This window comes from Perca fluviatilis, chromosome 18 (assembly GCF_010015445.1).
Source record: "Perca fluviatilis chromosome 18, GENO_Pfluv_1.0, whole genome shotgun sequence".
Lineage (NCBI taxonomy): Eukaryota > Metazoa > Chordata > Actinopteri > Perciformes > Percidae > Perca > Perca fluviatilis.
The window spans coordinates 2,487,716-2,509,589 of NC_053129.1; the positions used below are offsets into that span (position 1 = coordinate 2,487,716).

Below are 21,874 nucleotides of genomic sequence, written 5' to 3' on the forward strand. Positions count from 1 at the left end.
TCTTGCTGTGTTCCCGTGGAGTGGAACTCCCACCTCCTTTTAATCAGGTCTGCACATGTCTGAGAATGAATGAGTTACATAGTTTGGTTTGTGTGTGGACTGTCTCAACAGGAGCAGGGCATGAAGTCCCCCTCTGGCGTAGTTCAAGAAGTGGGGCTTCTACGTTGAAGCCGTAGCTGAGGATAGAAGGGGGGGGGGGGGGGGGGGGGGGGAGAGGTCCTCTGTCTGCCTACTCGCATTCACAAATACAGCACCATGGCCATCCCCAGTGTGGAGCACATAGCAGGTATGTGGCAGGAGTCTCCCCCCCCCCAACAAGATAAAGAGCAGTTAACCATAGTCCTCACAAATCCACCGGAGGTTAGAACGCCAACACCAAGGAAGAGGAAGGGGAGGGACATCCTGGCGAAAATTAGGGACGTCCAGCGGATCTTCCGGCGGCACCGGAGCAATCCCCTTAATGAATTATCGTCAATACAGACTATTTACAACTTAAAAACACAGTCTACAGTAAATGTGTAAGTACAGAATAAAATGGGACTGATTAAATCAAGGCAAGGGACATGTTAAATGATTACAAAATGACAAATTATAAAATAGGAGAAAGTAGAATCAAAATCAGGGTAAACTATGTAATAAAAGTGGTACCTGAGTTTGCATGGCCCCGAGAGAGGGTTGGCTTCTGGTCCTTAGCTTGACTCTTGGGTGGCCAAGAGGCCGCTGCTCCAGGATCTGAGGCTGTGTGAAGGCTCAGACCGATTTCACAGTTCAGCTGTGTCAGGTCATTAAAAGCTTTGACAGTGAGCAATAACATTTTTTTATTGAAAAGTTGCAAATGAATGTTTATAGCTGCAAGGTTAATGTTGATGTTGCAAGATAAAAAAGAATCCTGGAGGAGATTCAGAAATAGGCCGAAGGTCAATAATCAAAATGTATGTCTTGAGTTTAAATGAAGAAAAGTATTTGTCATGGGACAGCAAATAAAACCCAGAGCAGACCAGATAACATAAAGGCTTCCTACTACAATTTGACCAAATATTACGGTTGCGCCTAAAGTGCAAACCACGACAGGAAATTGTTACAACACAACAGCAATTTACAACGCAACAGCAATTCACCACAACGCGACAGCGCGACAGCAATTCACCACAACGCAACAGCAATTCACCACAACGCGACAGCAATTCACCACAACGCAACAGCAATTCACCACAACGCAACAGCAATTCACCACAACGCGACAGCAATTCACCACAACGCAACAGCAATTCACCACAACGCAACAGCAATTCACCACAACGCGACAGCAATTCAGCAATTCACCACAACGCGACAGCAATTCACCACAACGCAACAGCAATTCACCACAACGCGACAGCAATTCAACGCAACAGCAATTCACCACAACGCGACAGCAATTCACCACAACGCGACAGCAATTCACCACAACGCGACAGCAATTCACCACAACGCGACAGCAATTCACCACAACGCGACAGCAATTCACCACAACGCGACAGCAATTCACCACAACGACAGCAATTCACCACAACGCGACAGCGCGACAGCAATTCACCACAACGCAACAGCAATTCACCAGGCGACGGTAGCGACAGCAATTCACCACAAACGCAAACAATAATTCACCACAACGCGACAGCACGACAATAATTCACCACGCATAGCAGTAGTTTCAAATAATGCGTATCTTTATTATACCCACTAATGAATGCAGTAATATACCAAACGTCTACAAGTAGTACAAATAGGTTATGCTCTCATGAAACGATGGATTGGAAAGTTTGTAAGTACACCAGAAGTTTATGAACACTTGCCTGCTGGCTTCTGCTCTCTGCTGCTGCTGCTACCTGCAGTTAGACGAGTGCTTAGGGCTGTCTACAAATTACTACACCGAAAAGAGTTACAACAAAAATATGTATTAATTTAATGATTAAATAAGGTAATGTCTGCAAACTTACCTCAATTATTACTTGTCTCCTGCTAGTTATACTACAGCACTTACTTTAAAAAATAAGTTAAATTAAAAAATATTTTTGTTGCATCTCTTTCGGTTAGTAATTTGTAGACGGCCTAAGCACTTCGTCCGCAACAATAACAACAGCAGAGAGCAGAAGCCAGCAGGCAAGTGTTATTTACATAAACTTCTGGTGTACTTACAAACTTTCCAATCCATCGTTTTGAAAGCATAACCTATTTTTACTACTTGTAGTCCTTGGTATCATTTCGGTTTGTGGGATAGTAATTATACGAGATACAAAGCGTGGGATCCTGAGCTAAAGCTATTCAGCTGATAACGCTACTCTAGCTAACTCTCCCAATGTTCGACCCAGGTGAAAAAAGCTTCTGGGGGGTGTTTGGCTCGAGGTCATGGTGCAAAGGACCCTAGGGTAAATTACTCCGAACCATCACTTTAAGGCACAAGATCATCCGTTGGTGTTAACTGTTGGGTTGCGCTGTCTTTTTCAGTTGGTCCAACATCTGAGTGAGTGTTTGGGTAAACTTGCCACTGAAGACCAGCCAACAGCTTGTTTTTATGATTAGTTTTAGGTGGGTAAATGTCACCGAAGCACCTTTACGTGCTTTATGTGTTTTAGTAAAAATAACTGTATGAAATACCCCAAAGTATACTGCCAGTACCACCCAACCAATCAGGACAAGGATCAGTGTCCAATACGTTCCGTTTCAGTGTCACCAATCCTGTCGTGTTGTGACATGGTCAAACCCTACACCCCAACCCCCCCCCCACTCCGCTCTGCAGCAGCCAACCTGCTCGCTGCCCCCCTCACAGCGAGGGACAACTTAATCACTCAACCAAATCCTGACTGTTTGCTGTCCTGGCTCCTAAATGGTGGAACGAGTATGAAGGTAAATATGGTGCAAAACGTGAGAGCTTGTAGAATACAATGTGAGAACTTGCAGAACAAAAAAATTTAACTTGTATGTTAAAATTTGCACTTGTAAAATAAAAATTTGCACTTGTAAAATAAAATTTGCACTTGTAAAATAAAAATTTGCACTTGTAAAATAAAAATGTGCACTTGTAAAATAAAAATTTGCACTTGTAAAATAAAAATTTGCACTTGTAAAAATTATTCACATTTGAAGTCACAAAAGAAAAAAACATGAGAGCTTGTAAAAAATCTGAACTTGTAAATTGGAATTTGCACTTGTAGAAAAAATATTCACAAATGTGTAGATTGATATTTGCATGAACACAATGACAGCTGCAAACTTGTAATGCAACATTTACTCATGTACTTTTTTTTTACTCAGGTTGATTTTCCATCACAACCACAACTCAGTGATTACAACCTCTCGAATCTGTCACTCTATCGGCTCTCTCGCATCACAAAGAGGGCGAATCTGCGCCTCGACTTTTGCAACACTTGTTGCGATACATTTGGTGCAAAACTAATTTGTACCTGTGGACTTAGGCTGTGGAGCTGTGATCCCAACAGAACGGGAAAGCAGGGTTTCTATCGCCAGATGAGGGACAACTCTGTCCGGCTTATTTAGCTATGCGCATGGAAGCCTGGTTGAATAGCAAGCTAGCGTTAGCTAACTAACCAACCAGCCTGATTCTAAATAAATACCTTTTAATTATCTTAACACTTTTTAACAGTCAAACTGAAACACTGGCGGTGAGCTCCAGGTCCGCAGCCGGACACGTCACCAGCGGTATCGGCCAGCGGAGCAACATCGCTATTATTGCCAGAAAGCTTCGCTGCCGACCTCGACCTGCAGTCGGAGCTCCAGCGGGACACAGAGAGCCCCGCACCCGGTAGCCGGCACATCCCCGGCCATGACCACAGCTTGCTTTGCTGATGTTGTGCCTCACTGCCAATCATTGCACCCGCAGGGCAGCAACAATAGCTTCTGCAGAATTACATCCACCTCGCGGGCAGCAGCAATTATTTTTGCCGAATATGTCGTCATCTCTTAACCCTCGTTGCTGCCGAGATTTGCACCCAGGTAGCAAGGAAATGATAGTCTGATAAAACATTGATGTCTCTAAACGTTGTAAAATTATAATCATCATTGATGAACATGACAAAGGAATGTATATAGCCTACATTTTAATTAAACAGTAGCTACTTTGCCTTATAAAATCATTATTTCCCCTTATGGATGGAAGTCTTGGCAGGGATGCAGAACTTGGCACGTGTTACCCGCTGATGACGGTCCGTCTGCGGCTGCAGGACCTGGAGCTCACCGCCAGTGTTTCAGTTTGACTGTTAAAGTGTTTAGATAACTAAAAGGTATTTATTTAGAAGCTGGTTAGTTAGCTAACGCTAGCTTGCTATTCCACCAACACTAGCGGTGAGCTGCTACCGGGTGCGGGGCTCTCCGTGTCCCGCTGGAGCTCCGACTGCAGGTCGAGTTGCGGCGAAGCTTTTCTGGCAATAATAGCGATGTTGCTCCGTGGCGCGATACCCGCTGGTGACGGTCCGTCTGCAGGACCTGGAGCTCACCGCCAGTGTTTCAGTTTGACTGTTAAAAAGTGTTAAGATAATTAAAAGGTATTTATTTAGAATCAGGCTGGTTGGTTAGTTAGCTAACGCTAGCTTGCTATTCAACCAGGCTTCCATGCGACATAGCTAAATAAGCCGGACAGAGTTGTCCCTCATCTGGCGATAGAAACCCTGCTTTCCCCGTTCTGTTGGATCAGAGCTCCACAGCCTAAGTCCACAGGTACAAATTAGTTTTGCACCAAATGTATCGCAACAAGTGTTGCAAAAGTCGAGGCGCAGATTCGCCTCTTTGTGATGCGAGAGAGCGCATACAGTGACAGATTCGAGAGGTTGTAATCACTGAGTTGTGGTTGTGATGGAAAATCAACCTGAGTAAAAAAAAAAAGTACATGAGTAAATGTTGCATTACAAGTTTGCAGCTGTCATTGTGTTCATGCAAATATCAATCTACACATTTGTGAATATTTTTTCACAAGTGCAAATTTCAATTTACAAGTTCAGATTTTTTTACAAGCTCTCATGTTTTTTTTCTTTTTGTGACTTCAAATGTGAATAATTTTTACAAGTGCAAATTTTTATTTTACAAGTGCAAATTTTTATTTTACAAGTGCACATTTTTATTTTACAAGTGCAAATTTTTATTTTACAAGTGCAAATTTTTATTTTACAAGTGCAAATTTTTATTTTACAAGTGCAAATTTTAACATACAAGTTAAATTTTTTTGTTCTGCAAGTTCTCACATTGTATTCTACAAGCTCTCACGTTTTGCACCATATTTACCTTCATAAACGAGCTCCCTATTGACATCAGGACGGACGAAAACCTGTGCATCTTCCACCTAAGGCTAAAAACACATCTCTTCCGACTACACCTCAGATAAACAAAAAAAAATATATATATATATTTCTTGAAGCTGCACTTTGATATGGCCCATTTCTTTCTTATTTAAAGCTAATGTGCTTGCACGTACTACTTGTTGTCTGGAGTTTGCACCTTCGTCACTTTGGATAAAAGCTCTGTAATTTAAATTTTTTTTTTTTTTAACCTTTATTTATTCAGGAAAGGTTCACTGAGAGGCAGCCTCTCTTTTGCAGGAATGCCCTGATCACATTCACACAGTTCCACATTCCTACCTGGAAGCTGCCCAGTCCAACCACAGTCTGATCTGCTGGCTACTGAGCAGCTCCACTGGGCCAGCAGTAAAATATATTTATAAAAGAAAGATTTTGCTCTCACTTATGCCTGTGGTTTCAAATGCCGTTCAGTAAATAAAGGAGCATTTACACTACACTGATGTTCCTCAGCTTATAAACATTGTGACAAAAACAAAACTCATATTTTATTTTCTAGTGAATATGTTTGCCATTTTATTTGGCTGAAATGCACCCATATGGTGCACAGAACATGACTGAGAATAACACTCATGCTGTAAAAACAGGGAAAAAACACTCTGGTATTACACTTTTAGTGGTTAAAACTCCCTATTTCCACATCAAACACCCTCCCCATCATTTCAACACAGAAACATTCCCAAGAATCCAAAGAGGACGGAGCACACGCACATGTGGAGCCAGAGTTAGAGTTCGCCACCTTACTGTGTAGTCTGCTTTTACCTTTGTGTGCTGTTGCAATCCGTCTGCTGCTGCTTTCCTCAGAGTGCAGGTGTTTATGCCAGGATACCAACATTTTGATATCTTGGATTTCTTGGTAACAGTGACAAGAACTATTGATGTTATCATGACGTGTGGACAGAGTGCAGATGGCATTGAGTACACACCAACCATGGCTCAGTTTGACTGGAACTGATGTCAGACAGCTTTAAGGGTTCAGTATGCTTTAGTCTATATCAACGACGTTTCGTTTCCGGGATTGCTCCGGTGCCGCCAGAAATTCATTTTCGGCCGGATGTCCGTCCCCTTCCTCTTCCTCTGTGTTGGTGTTCTAACCTCCGGTGGATTTGTGAGGACTATGGTTAACTGCTCCTCAGATCTCTGCAGGGTAAATCCAGACAGCTAGCACTCCTTCCTCTGTCTGGATGGCGTGTCCAGTGTTGCTGCATTAAACGGATGGGGTTAAGGCCAGAGTATTCCAGAAACAAACTAGTGCGTACTAGGGCTGGGCAATATATCAATATTATATCGTATCGTGATATGAGACTAGATATCGTCTTAGATTTTGGATATCGTAATATGACACAAGTGTTGTATCTAAACTGCATTACAGTAAAATGATGTCAGTTTGTGAACTCAGACTGTCCTAGCTGTTCTATTATTTGCCTTTACCCACATTAAATCATTAAGTCATTAAATCCACGTTACTGATGATTATTTATCAAAAATGTAATTGTAAATTTTTTTTGTGAAAGCACCAATTGTCAACCCTAAAATTTCGCCGCACTATCGATATTGAGGTATTGGGTCAACAATATTGTGATATCTGATTTTCTCCGTATCGCCCAGCCCTAGTGCGTACAACATGTTGTCCAACCAAGTCTGAAGGCAAAAGGGTTTATTGTTGTTCCAAACGGCCACAACTGAAGGCCGGGCGAACAGCCTGCCTTTACAGAGAGGAGCAAGACACGCTAGTCGTTAGGATTGGGCATCGAGAACCGGTTCAAAAATTAAGATTCCAATGGAATTTATTTTTATTTTTTTTATTGGAATCGTTTGGACATTTTGGTTTAGAATCTGATCATTGGTTCCAAATATAACACAATGCAACCATGGAGCACAGTAAGGGGCGCTCTAAAGTGTGGCTTTATTTTATGTTGAAAAAGCCCGGTAATACTTTAAATCCCCATCGTCTCAAAATTGGGGAATTGAACCCAGGCCACTACAGTAGGGACTGAGCCTTAGTACGCGGGGCGAACACTCAACCATGTGAGCTACCAAGGCGCTCCAGAGAACCACATGGCCCGTTTTACGCTGCCAGCCTTCCTGTACTGCAACAGGGACAAGTGGTTGGAACGAGGCACACAGCTGGAAAGCGACAACGTGGACTTTAAATCCTGGACAAGGCCCAAAGACAGAAGAAATGACGTACTTATTATACTACGTACTATTATTAACTCTGTCTGACTGCTCACGAGGGTGGACTGTCATGTTCTTTAAAACGTTTGTAAGATCCCCACAGCAGCTGCCACAGCTCACCAACAGGTTTCCCTTTTAATCTCAGAGGGAACCAGAAATGTTGAAATAAGAACTATTTCTAGTGGAGGAGAGGTTCTGTTTCAGAACTGTCACTTTTTTGCAGGCCTTATTTATTTATGATTATTTAATGCTAGAGAGGTTCCGATACCAATACCAGTATCTGAAAAGCCTCCGTTACCGCCTAAAATGCTGGTATCGGTATCGGCTGATTGACTGTTAAACTGGATAATAAAAGAAAGCCATACAGGGATAGAAGTATACAGCTGTTAAAACATAATAAAATATTTTACACACTGGTATCGGGATCAGTACTCGGTATCGGCCAATACACAAGTCCAGGAATCTGAATCGGTATCAAGTAGAGAAAAATGAAATTGGACCATCTCTATTTTATGTCAGAGTTGTCTCTTTGGAGGCAAAAGCATCAAACAGGACTGAGTCCAACCTTCTCTGGCCTGAGTGATTACTAACTGCTGTTTACAACAAAGTGTACTTTTCCACTGAATAATGCATCATTGCTGTTGCTTCTCAGCAGCAGTGGTGCATTAAACGGCCAGATGGCCTGCAGTTGACTTTGTTTGATTTAATTTATTTCTAGATCTCCCTCTGGATTACAAGTTCCCCAGGTTTTCTCCGGACAAGCCCTGCACCACAGGCTACTACCCCAGGCCCCCGGATTCTTTGTTGAAGAGGTGCGAGAGTCTGTCGTAAAAAAAGAGAAAAAAGAGAGAGGGAAAAGTTTTAAAAAAAGAAAGAAAAGTCCTCCCTTACCCCTCTGCCTCAGGAGAGGAATGTGCCTCCATTTTTGCCTGTAGTTTCCCACCTGACCCCGCCAGCGTTTTTATGGATCCAACTGCAGTTCTAGGCAAGACCCGCCCTCCGAAGCAGCCCGATTGGTTGAGGTTAAGCCCAGTTCAGACCAAAGATTCGCGACGAGAGGAAACCGTTTTAGAATGTCGCAGGGAAAAGTTTCAGCGGTCTGAACCGGCCCGGCTCAGCTCGACTCAGACCAGCTGATGGCGTCGCTGCGACTCAGCTGGTGGAGTCTCCAGAGGCTGGTTTTAGAACGTAAGAGACGTCTCCTCTTTCAACAGGAGACAGTCATCTTATTAGGTCAGCTACAATAAAATGATCCATATTACTGTTAACCGACGCTCAATGTGCGCCTACGAGCACGTACGGTGGAGCGAGTTAGAGAGTGCCTGAAGAGAGGGAACGCCTCGGGCACGTTACAAGAAGTTGTAAGTTTTAACTCGTCTCGTCGCTTTGGTCTGAACTGGGCTTAAGGCGTTGACCTCGAGTAGTTAAGGTTAGGATAGCCGATTGGTCGGTTGATAGGATCTGAACAAATCGGTTTCGGTTACCTCACGCGAGCATGGACGCCTGGCCAATCGTAGCGAGCGAAAGCTATTGAAGGGGCGGGTCTAGCCCAGAACTGCAGTCGCAGATCCATAATAACGCAACCCGCCGCCATCTGTGGAGCACAGGACGCAGACACTCCTCACCCATTCAGAGAAACCATGTGAATGTAAGCCACAGTATCTCTCTGTAATAACGCCTACATTTGAACGTTGTTTTGTGGTTTACTGTACCGTACACAAAATAAGTGTGTGTGTGTGTGTCTGTGTGTGTGCGTGTGTCTGCATACAGTAATAATAAGAAATGTAGTGTTTTTATTGTTTCATGTGTGCGACCCTTATTATTTTCTATGGTAGATTGATTCAAATCTGAATTCTTCAAACTTTTCCAAAATAAAGTGAACATTTTACTGTCTCTTCTTACCTCAACGTTATCTACTGTACGCAGTACCCAGATGGTCACAGTGTGTTTGTCTCTAAAGACCCTTTGCAGTCATTGTGTCAGTATTTCTGTACAACACTGTTGTTGTGAAGTCCTCTTTTTTTAAATATAGTTTTACTGTATGCATTTTAGTAACCTTAACATTAGGTTTAAGGTCCACTGATTCCCCTGTGTCAGTTTCGTAGAAGGTGTTACTCTTCAGGTCATTATTGCTAAAGAAGAGGCACTATGGCGTCCTTTGTGTTGGCTGTCTCAAAAAACACAACTTTGCGAAACACCTAATAATAATAATAATAATAATAATAATAATAATAATGGATGATAAAGACTATGCTAGGTGTTCTCTGTATTATTTTTGTGCTCTTTGGGTGATTGTGTAAAAACGTGGACTAGTCGTGCTTCATTCATATGCAGTACCAGATTACCGACTTCTGAATGGTTATTTTGTCGGTGTGCATAGACAAGCTGTGCCATAATATTTAAGAAAATCTGTGAAAGTTTGCTTGTATCTCTCACGTCACCAAATATTGATTTCACATTTATGTCTGTTCAGGGAAGTGTTTAGCCTAGCTTAGCACTAAGACTGGACCACTGTTAGCCTCAGTCCAACATGGAAAGATACAACTTGCAACAGCTCTTAAATGTTTCTTCTTGATAGTACTTGCAAGTACTTTTCTGACCTATTGCCGACCCTCGTTAACCAATCATTAGTCTCGCATTGCCAGACCTACCTCCACAGCGCTGCGGAGGAAAGTCTGGCTAGTCCACAAAACATGCTCTGGTTTATTAGCATTTCTTTAAACCAATCACAATTGCCGGACACAATGACGGTGCTACTGCTACTGCTAAATACCTCGGGAAAGAACTTGTTTTGGTGGAACATGTGTACGTTCAAAAGTAGTTTTAGTCGTGCAACAGAAAACTCAGATTGGACAGATAGTCTAGCTAGCTGTCTGGATTTACCCTGCAGAGATCTGAGGAGCAGTTAACCATAGTCCTCACAAATCCACCGGAGGTTAGAACGCCAACACAAAGGAAGAGGAAGGGGACGGACATCTGGCTGAAAATGAGGGACATCCGGCAGAACCTCCGGCAGCACCGGAGCAATCCCAGAAAATGAAACATCGTCGATATAGAGTACTTCCAGATGATTTGGTGTCATCAGTTCAGCACAAAGCTAGTTTACTCAATTTTGCGTAAGCAAAGGAAAAACAACAGTAGGCTAGTTTGCTAAGAGGTAGGCAATATATCTTACAAATGCCTCCCATTGGAGTGCAAGGTAGGCCTGCTGTGCCTATGCACTGAGTTTATGTTAGCACACACTCTGTTTATTCCATGTCTGAACTGTGGATTGAATTTTGAAAAAAAGGGGCAACTCTACAGCGTACGGTCACTGCACTAACTGTAGCTGTTGCTCACAAATGAGCTAATTCTAAGTTAATAAACCACAATGGCAAACGAAATCAAGATTGTTTTACATAAACAAGCACCAAAATGTAAATAAAACTAGAAAAGTACTTTTTTTAAAGTACTTTTGATGGAACCAGACTAGCTTCTTGGCTAGCTGCATTCTTTCAGCCTTTGTGCTAAGCTAGGCTAAGCATCCTGGAGTAAGGAGCACACGGAGATGATACTGGTGAGTAAGTCATCAAACAAGAAGATTTCCCAAATGTACTTTTAGATGGCCATCACCTGACAAATGAAGAGAGAATATTTTGACAATAAGCAGCAAATAGCTGTCAGCATGTATGTGAGATTGGTCATCCAAAGTGAATTATTACTTTTGCTGCGTGTGCAAGTGTTTTATGCATACAGCTGTGGTGATTGTACTTTTCTTTTCTCATCTGAACTGGAAAATTTGACATGCACATTTGCCTTATGTTGGAATCATTTGTGGTCTTGAAAACACAGGGAGAGTTCAATTCTGTGTTCAAGTGTTAAAGTACTGTCAATGAAATAAAATGTTCTACAATTTTCTTACTTAAGGTTCTTTCTGAGTTTTATTTGGAAACGTAAGCAAACAAAGACCCTGTTTTGCAAATACACACACTGAAAATACAGTAAGGTTCCACAGGTTTAAAGAGTTTAAAGGTCCCATGACATGGTGCTCTTTGGATGCTTTTATATAGACCTTAGTGGTCCCCTAATACTGTATCTGAAGTCTCTTTTATATAGACCTTAGTGGTCCCCTAATACTGCATCTGAAGTCTCTTTCCCGAAATTCAGCCTTGGTGCAGAATTACAGCCACTAGAGCCAGTCCCACAATGAGCTTTCCTTAGGATGTGCCATTTCTGTGTCTGTAGCTAATGAGGAGGAGAGAGGGGGGGGGGGGCCTTGACCAACTGCCACTTTGCTCGTTTGAAAGCCATGATGTCTCTCTCTCATGGGTGGGCCAAATTCTCTGGGCGGGCAAAGCAGAGAAAGGGGAGGTAACCTCGCTCCTTATGACCTCATAAGGAGAAGATTCCTGATTGGTCCATCTGAGCTTTAATTTTCTCAAAGGCAGAGCAGGATACCCAGGGCTCGGTTTACACCTATCACCATTTCTAGCCACTGGGGGACCATAGGCAGGCTGGGGGAACGCATATTAATTTTAAAAAACGTCATAAAGTGAAGTTTTTATGCCATGGGACCTTTAAAGTTTGAAAGTCTGAGACATGAGCTAGTTTACTCCCATTCATGGCTACAGCTAATTTGTTTACATGGGAAAAGAAGCCACAATGTATTTTATTTAATCTTTCCCCCATGTGTCCAAAGCAGATCTGAAACATACTAAACAGCTCTAAAGCAGTGGTGGAATGTAACTACCGTAAGTACAATTACTCAAGTACTGTACTTAACATATGTTGAGGTTCTTGTACTTTACTTGAATCTTTCCATGCCACTTTCTACGTCTACTCCGCTACATTTCAGAGAGAAATATTGTACTTTTTACTCCACTACATTCATCTGTTACAGCTTTAGTTACTAGTTACTTTACACATTCAGATTTCTGCACATAAAAGACATGTAGTTTATAAAATCTGATGTTTTATTCTAAAGTAAACTAGCCAACAATATAACGGCCTACAAGTCCAGCTGAGATGATTAGACCATTAAACACACAACTGGTTGGATCCACTTTCTAATCTAAATCTAATTTTGTATTTATTTCACATTCCACAATGTGTTTGGTTAAACATACACTGTTACACTGCTGCTCCCATTTCCCCACTATTGGGAGTTCTCCTATGGATACTTGCATCAGTTTAGCATAAATCTTGGACACTAATCCTCTCACAGGAAAATCAACAAACCATTTAATGACTGGGTGAGCCTCAAGACTGTTTCCCCATGGCACTCCATACCATTTTAGGGCTGATCTTAAGTGAAGATAAAAGTAGAAGGATGTCCTGAGGACCTCAAAACCTCTATATACCTCTCAATACCTCTGTCACTCCACTGCTTACAAGCAAAGGGTTTGTTACCGGACATTAAGTGTGTATTGTGCCATATTGGGGTGCTCAAATGCCACTTATTGGCGTAGTTGCTCCTCCACCTGTTTAAAGTTGGCCAACGTGTTGGTGATAATAGGGCCATAGGTTAGCATACACTTTTTTTGGACACACACCTGCAAAGGCAAGGTCTTGCAGTCATAGACTTCCAGTGAGGTTTTGCTCTATTTCTCTCCATGGGACTGTAGATGAGGGGTCATCCACACTCTGAGGGCCGTAGCTGAAAGGCTCTGTGATACATTTTAAAGTTGGGGAGGGACAGGCCTCCCGTGTTTGTAGTATGTTGCAGGGTAGAATAGTTTAGCCTAGGTTGTTTATTGTTCCAAATATACTGCAGAAATGTATTGGTGGGGGTAAGGGGATCTTTGTACTTAAGAAATTCACACAGGGAACTATGTTCATTTTAACAACATCAATCCTGGACCGTAGTTGCGCATACCAATTGGCCAGATCCCTTTGAACATTATTTAATATAGTTTCATAATTGTCCTGGACAACTTGCTGTAGCGATGCGTGTATGATGATGCCCAAATATGTAATTTTGGTTTGGGTTGGTATTGTAACACTAATGGCTGAAGCCACATTCCTGTTGTTCAATAAAAGAACATTAGATTTATTCCAGTTAATTTTATAGTCGGAGATTGAGCCAAATTCGTTGAAGATCTTAAGAATTTTTGGAATAGAGTCCTCAAGATCAGAGATGTACAACAAAATATCATCAAATAATGATATTGAGCTGCTATTGGATTTAATCTGGACATTACAGATTTTATTTTACTTTATGGCTTGGGCTAACGGTTCAAGAAAGATTGCAAACAGCATGGGGGAGAGCGGGCATCCCTGTTGCGAGCCCCACTTGATGGGAAATGGCTGAGAATGCAAGCCATTGGTTGAGGCTATGACCATGGGATTCACATATAAAGTATATATAGCGGTATAATGTCAATAGTTTGATGGCTGTTGCTAGCTAACCAATTAGCATTAGCAGGTTTGTTTATCAGTACTATAACCCTAACTTCCGCTGGAATTGTCGGACAGGAACCGTCCGTAGCCTGTCGCAAGAGTTCAATTTTTTTAACGCATCCAGATGACCAACTGACATGATTCTTTTCGCACTGCACTCATTCGGACCCAGTTCGGATCCATTCGCATGCAGTCTGCGAATCTCCATATAATAGTAAATGAATGACTTCCGGTCGTTTCGAAGCCATATCGGAGCTGATTTCAACTTCCAGTGGGAAGGCGGCGTTAGTCATTATATCCACATTGTTGGTGATTATTTATCAAAATTCTCATTGTGTAAATATTTTTGTGAATGCACCAATAGTCAACCCTACAATATTGCCACAATGTTGCCATCAATGTATTTGATCAAAATATTGTGATATTTGATTTTCTCCATATTGCCCAGCTCTAATTTCAAATGTGAAAAATATTGAGGTACAAACTAGAGCAAGCAAAGCGCCATATGATGCTATAATAATGTATTGTATTAAATACAAGTGAGCAGACTGTTCACAAGCCCAGTGCTCCTCAACGTTTTATTAGGCCAATTGGCCCCTTAGCTACATATTGCTTAAAATTGAGTTGCATAAACTAGGCTTACAATAACGTGTAGGGCGGCCTAAAGCCTTTACACATACCTTTTATGGTGCATGCAAATACTATGGTATTAGAATAATATTTTTTAGACATTCATATATTTATACATCATTTTTTAATGTTAAACATAAATGTAGCACAGTGAATCCTTAAGCGTAACTGTATCTGTGGATGGCTAACGTTACTTTGGCTACCTTCCCTACAGGCCAGTAGCCATCAATGTTGTTTAAATTTAAAAACAAATCACAAATAGGCCGATTTATTTTGCTAATAACATGTTGGACTCGTTTTTATGTATATTTTTAGGCATAACTTTTTAAATGATTAACTTGGGGGCCCACCTGCAGTTACTCTAAGGACCCCCTGTTGAAGATCTCTGCACTAGCCTACCTGTTAACTAGCTAGCTTTTAGCGCTACCTGTTAGCTAGTTAGCTGTTAGCGGGCCGAGGGAGCCACTTCACTCATTAGGGCTCCTTTAAGCCTCTCTCCCCCCGCTGCCCCTCCTCATTCTCTGCATGACGCTCCCTCCGCTCTCCCTCCCCTCTTTCTAACTTTGTTTCGTCCCTAAAACAAACGTCTCAACTCAACAACCATATTGATAATCTTTTTAAAATCACTGCTGTGACGAGAAAGAAATGAGCGTTGTGCCGACGGGAATACGTTATTGTGGGCAGCGCTTCTGACAGGTAGGTCGGCTAACGTTCTCGGCTTTTCCTCCGCTGCTCCGGCTCTTTCTGCGGTCGACACACGAACAAGGCTGCTTTGTGCGGATAGGATATTTGGATTATCAATAACATCGATAACTGATATTACTGTAGCTACAGTTCACTTCACTGTTTGGTGGACAGTCATTTATAAAACTAAAATAACCCGCAGTCGTATGACAGCAGACTTTTTAAATAAAACTGAAAGACTTGATGGAGGAAAAGTTAGCATAAAGTTTGAAAAAGTACCCTAAATGTAGGTTTATTCCCATGAAACAGAAGAGGCATCAGTGTCTGCGGAGGGACTGGGAGGCGTGCTTTTTATGGGTATAATAACTATAATTCCTGGTGTTTGGCAGTTTACCCTCTCACAACTGTGGAACAATTGGCTGGCAGATATTAATCCGTCATTACTATATTTGAATAGTACTAAAATGACTGGCTGCAGGCCTGAGGCAAGCTTCAAATCTGGGTTCACAGATTACATTGCTTTCAACTTATTGGTTTTACAGTGGCAACACAACTGCATTTTGTTATCTTTTTGCTGTGTCTAATTATTCCCTAATTAATTAAAGAATAGAATACAATTACTATCACTACATAAAATGACTCAAAGTACCATAATGTGAATAATGTCTGTAACACTGTAAGCAGGGCCACAGCTAACGTGAAGGACCCTGAGGTCTATGGCATGGATTTTTTACGGGTATTGGGCCGTGTTACCAACAGTAGAGGAGTTTATATTTTACAATTTAAATCATACGCCACAGGTATGTTCCTGGCTCTTTCTGGTTTGTTACTTGGTATACTTCATTTACTTCATTGTTATTACTTTTAGACAAAAAACAGATGAATAAACAACTAGGGATAAGTATTAGGGATCGACCGGATCAAGGCCGATACCGATTATTAGTAGTTGTGAAACCCGTAGCCGATATTTGGAACATTTACATTTACAGTAAAATTGAAAATCTTTAAATCAAAATTATGATTTTGGAATGTTAGAAACTCCAACACAAAACTTTGTTTTGCTTTCAGCAATTATTTGATAAATGAGAAACTTATCAACATAATCCCCAGTAACAGAGAGTCAGATAGTGTTGTAGGGGGGGGACATGAAGTCAGACTCAGTGGGGAGTGAAACCGAAGCAGAGGGACAGACACAGAGCTGGAGCCGAGCCAAAGTAGAACACTTTTTAATTCATTAAATTTATTGATTATCAGGCAAATAAAACACTGATACAGATAATCTGCTAATTGCCAAAGATCGGCCCCGATAACCGGCCAGGCCAATAATTGGTCGATCCCTAATAAAAATGGTGTGGTGAACATGAGGATGGTGGACTTGTAGCCAAGATGAAAAAAAGGTAGGTATTAACATCAGTCCCCGTGCTATACCTTTATACTTGACACTGTCCGACTTGGATCCTCTGTGCTACAGACACATGACCTGACACATGGAAATATAGAGGTTTGCTACTCATCCCTATAAAGGACTTATTATAGTATTTGGGGGATGGCTTGGAAACAGTTCATTTTGAGAAATATATAATTTTAGGGCTGCTGCAACTAAAAATCATTTTCTTTATCCACTCATCTATTGGGCCTCGTTGTTTTCTGATTAATGAAACAATCACTGTCTATAAGATATGAAAAAGCACCATCACAAGAGCCATTTTCATCTTCAAATGTCTGAAACCCAAAGATATTTAATTTACAACGATATAAAACAGTAAAATCAGCATTATATAATTTACGGAAAATACAATCAAGTGTGACAAGAGCTGCAACGACTATTGAATTATTCGTCAACTATTTTGATAAACGGTTTGAGTTATTTTTTATGAAAAAAAGTCAAACTTTTACTCGGATTCCAGCCTGTTAAATGGGCATATTTTTGAGTTTCTTCTCTCCTCTGTGACAGTAAACTGAATATTTTTGAGTTGTGGACAAAACAAGACATTTGAGGACGTCATCTTGGGCTTTTGGGGAACACTGATGTACATTTTTCACAATTGTTTTGACATTTTAGAGACCAAACAACCGATCCATCCATCCAGAAAATAATCGTTAGTTGCAGCCCTAGCACAGACCTACTACAGGTCCCTGCCAAAATATTATCAGTTGAATTTAGTGAAATAGCCCAAAGCAGGTAAGTTTGAGATCAGTCTTATTCCGGCGTCCGCAGTAAGAGCAGATCCTTGGCTCCTGACACAGTTTCACTTTCACAGCTTTAGTGTGAGAAGTGAGTCTGGCGTTGTCTTGATGCTTTCTTCTTGGCTACAAGTCCACCATCCTCATGTTCACCACAGCATTTTTATTAGGGATCGAGCTATTATTGGCCTGGCCGATTATCGGGGCCGATCTTTGGCAATTTGCTGATTATCTGAATCGTTTTTTTTTAAGTTAATTTCTTAAAAAGATGTTCTACTTTGGCTCCGCCACAGCTCTGTAGGCAGTCTGCAGCACTTGCAAACAAACTGTTAGCACGTTAAAACTCCAGGAAGCTATTTTAGTTTGGATTTATTAATTTCTTTTGACTGTGTATTATGTTTAAAGTTTCAGTTTGATCAAATAATTGCTTAAAAGTATTTAAACAAACTTTTGTGTTGGAGTTTGTAACATTCCAAAATGTTAATTTTGACTAAAAGATTTTCCTTTTTCACTGTAAATGCATATCGGTTCTAAATATCGGTTATCGCTTTCATCAACTAGTAATAATCGGTATCAGCCCGGAAAAAACAGTATGGGTCGACCCCAATTTTGAATACACCACCTTCACCGTTCCTTGTTAATCAAACACAACACGTAAGACAGCTCAGTGCATTAGGATGGAGCGCAGTCTAGACACTGCTGAAATCACTAGCAAAGGGTTTTCCAGCCGGCCATTGCCAAGTGCTCCACAAAGGTCATGGAATTTACTCTCATGTTCAGAGCAGAGATGCTGGGCCAACTCTTGTCCTTCCGTAAAGCACAGCACTTTGTTTTTAGACATGGTTTTAGCAGACCAGAGTAATGTTACTGCAGTAACGGGCCATTTATGACCTCCAAGGCTGCTCGGCTGGCCGTCTGGGTGTGCATGGCTCGACTCGTCTGCACGGTTCAAAATTATATTTTATTTATTATTATATTTATTTTTATTTTATTTTGTCCACCAGCCAAATAGCTAGTTAATGTTCAAATTTTACCAGCCACTCAATAGATTGCCATTGTGTTTTATTTTTGGCTGGTGAGTGAAGCAAATCTACAAGCCACTTGCATATTTTACCAGCATTTGGCTGGTGGATGGTGCTAATTTTGAACCCTGGTTGTCTGACAATACCAACTCAGAAATAAACCTTGGGAAGTGCATATTAGGTAACACAGTGTGCAGTGGATTTGACTGTCACGTGGCTGTAGTAAGTGCAGATTTTATAGCAGAAGGGTATCATTGCATTCTTGTGAACTATAAAGAAATTAGATTTGGAGCAAGTTTAAACGACAGTGACTCCTACATTATGGCACAGTAGTGTGATTGGTTCTTGACTGTGCCTCTCTATAATGGTCTACATTACTATGGAAAGCCTGCATCATCGGGACTACAGCTGTATCTAATTATTCGAGGAATGCAGGGCTTTTTGTAAGAAAAGGCTGTGCAGAATATGGGCTGGCTTTCTCAAATCCTTCTCTTCCCCCCACTGTTCCCTCTCAGCTGTGCTCCTTCGGCAATGCCACAGTCCCCTCTCTGATGAGACGATGAGAACCCACACCCGCGGGGCCCCCACAGTATTCTTCATAAGTCTGCTGTGGCCCCTGCTTGCCCCGGCGGCGGCGGAAGTGGACCCCAGCGGAGGAATCCCCTTCATGGGAGGTAACTACAATGGCCATCCCATGCTGTACTTCAATCGGGGCGACGTGGAGGAGCTGCAGTACGCGGCCACCGGCACTCATCGGGACATGGCGAGGAGGATCCGCGAGGCTGGGGAAACCATGCTGGAGCATCCCGAGATGTACCTGCCCCCCTGGAGCCCCGCAGAGTTCAGCGCCCGCTGGAACGAGGTGTACGGAAACAACCTGGGCGTGCTGTCCATGTTCTGCGTGCTGTACCCACACAGGGCCGGGGCCCTCGACCTGGTCAAGGACTACATGGAGAGGATGGCGGCTCAGCCTAGTTGGTAGATTTTCTGTCTTTTTTATTATTTCATCTCTTTAATTTGACACAGTGATTTGAAGCCATGTGCAACAGTCTGTTCACTGTGAAATATTCAACGTAAGAAATTCAAACCACCCTTTTTCTTTTTAACAAGACAAACAGAAACTCTGGTCAGAGTTTACAGATGGTGCTTGATATCTGTTTCCACCCCCATGTGTGCATCGGCTGGGTATTAATGCTAAATCCTCCCCTCAGAGGCTTTCTAGTCCGCCCCATCTCCGGGGCGTTCTCACTTTTACTCCGTGGGCAGAGCTCTGGTAAAGATGCATTGTAGTCCGATAAGTCTGTGGTCCAGGAAATATGTTTAGCAGCTGTTTGCTGAACATGAAAGGAAATGAAATGTTCAGATGTGAGCTGAATAGCCTAGTGCAGGGGCCCCGAAGCTCAGGGTCCAGGTGACCAGATAGGGATGATAGGGATGGACTTCACACTTTTTTAAATATGGATTATTGTTAAAAAATGTCTGGATTTTTTTGGAGGAAGACATCAGATTTAAAATAAAATGAGCTGAAATGATCCAGTAATTTAAAAGGAAAGAGCAGAAGTATTGCGATTCGATAGTGCTGAGTATTACGATTTTCTTTTCCTGCTTTAACAAAAACTAAAGTTGAATAATGAGACATTTGTAAACACTAACAGTTTTTTAACGTATACAAATATATATAAATTTAGTCAATCCTCTGGCTTTTCAGAGTCAGCCATGGCTGAACGCCATGCAGGCATCAGCCTTCAACGGTGCTTCCTTATTTCCCTAACAATGTAATTAAGTTAGTGAAGTTAGTTCTTCCTGCAAGTGCAAAGTGGCTGAGAAGTACAGCCATTCACTACGTCCCACAGCTTCCTTCTCCACAGCTTTAATTTCAAAGACTAAAGGAAGGAAGGCCTCAGATAATGATGCTTGGAGAAAGTGTTGGGGACCATGGTAACCTTCTCTTGTTCATTCACATCCTCTCACACAATTAGTGCTCACTAGCTACCTATGGGGATTTGTTAACATTAACATCTTTTCTTTTAGTTCAAATGTATATGTGAAAAAACAAGTATCAAAGTCATCCAATCCCAAAATGTAGACACACGTTACCTTGTTCTAATGTTTACTTACAAAACATTACGCTGCATTAATATATATGTATTATTTTTATTGCAGTGTGGTGGGATCTCTAGACATAAGACACCAAAAGTCCACAGAGGCAGAGCAAGTGTACGCCAGCTGTCCATTAAAAACATAAACCTTAACTCTACCTTCAGAGAATGTGCGCCCCATTTACAGACCTGTCAATAAAGGCCTAAAAATGCCCAGTATGAAAACAGTATGAGCCTGGCTGTAATTCTCCACCATTGCCGATGATTGATGCAAAATTAATTCTGGCATAATTAGCTAACCCAAGTCTACACAAGTCAGCTCCCAAAGTATCCTGAATAAAACAGGCAGAGCAAGAACACTTCCAGTCATTTGGACTGTACTTATGTGGACTTTGAATTGCAACAGTACTGTCGCTGCACTGTGACTGATGACTGATGTCCACAAGAACACAGTCCAGACAAGAGTGCAGATTGAGACAGGAAGGACTTTAACTAAGACATAGAACAGTCTTCATCTCACAAAGGCAAAGTTGAATTTGTAGGCAGTAAAACACTGCTTGTTCTCTGGTAGGACCAGTAGCTCATAGCGGCTGGTGTTAATGTGCTAAGGTCAGCATACTTTAGATACATATTGCTCTATCAGTCTGTTTTTTTTACTATTTATGTTACATACATTTTAGCACTCACTAGGGATGCAAATTATCGATTAATTCATTAATCATTAGTTGACTGACTTTATCGATCGATTAACGATTAACTGATAAGCGGCTTTTTTCCTGAGAATGTAAATTTCTCACGGTATCAATAGTGTCTATAACATAAAAAGCAAAATATTGCTTATATACTGAATAAAAATGCATGTTATATTGCTCAGTTGATGTTTTATTGTACCAGTTACGGTACAGATAATGGCATTTATGTAGTTTAACAAAATAAATTATGCACAGCCTGGTTGAGTTTGTCAGCTAAATTATCAGCTGTATGTCTCTCTAACGTGAGAAGCACTGCTGACTTTACCTGCAGTCGTTTCCAATGTAGTGGCAAGTGATTGTTATGTAGCTCTCTGTCGTCAGTGCCGTCCAACAATCCGTCGTCAGAGCCACATTAGCCGCGGCTAACTGTGTTTTTAGCTCAGCCTTCTTGTTTTTGTAGCGTGCTTCCAATTGGGTAGTAATGGTCGCTCGAGAAGGGATATTATATCCTTGCTCCATGTAGTGTAATAACTCCCGAAATCCCTCACCGTCAGTGGTGCTAATTGGCATCTAACTTTTTCGATCATGCTGCAAATCCTCTGAGTAATGCCCTCCGCTTTCCTGTGGTCACATACTCGCCTTTCCCACCACAGCAGCGATTG

General features: G+C 41.6%; 2 protein-coding genes across 4 annotated transcripts in view; both read left to right on the forward strand.

The window, feature by feature from the left end:
• Positions 1–9,416, forward strand: part of nt5dc1 (5'-nucleotidase domain containing 1) — a 109,126-nt gene extending 99,710 nt beyond the window's left edge. The window contains 2 exon segments of the mRNA XM_039781877.1: positions 112–286; positions 8,242–9,416. Of these exon segments, the coding sequence (XP_039637811.1) occupies positions 112–286; positions 8,242–8,354 (288 nt within the window). The 3' untranslated portion in view covers positions 8,355–9,416.
• A 5,636-nt stretch (positions 9,417–15,052) lies between these two features.
• The window catches only part of dse (dermatan sulfate epimerase), a 30,683-nt gene continuing 23,861 nt past the window's right edge, over positions 15,053–21,874 (forward strand). The window contains exons 1-2 of one of the 3 annotated variants that reach the window (XM_039782473.1): positions 15,053–15,227; positions 18,937–19,399. In XM_039782473.1, the coding sequence (XP_039638407.1) occupies positions 18,981–19,399 (419 nt within the window). In that variant the 5' untranslated portion in view covers positions 15,053–15,227; positions 18,937–18,980. Of the gene's footprint in view, positions 15,228–18,936; positions 19,400–21,874 lie in introns of those variants that run through there. The other 2 variants (XM_039782474.1, XM_039782475.1) reach the window with 2 other exon arrangements.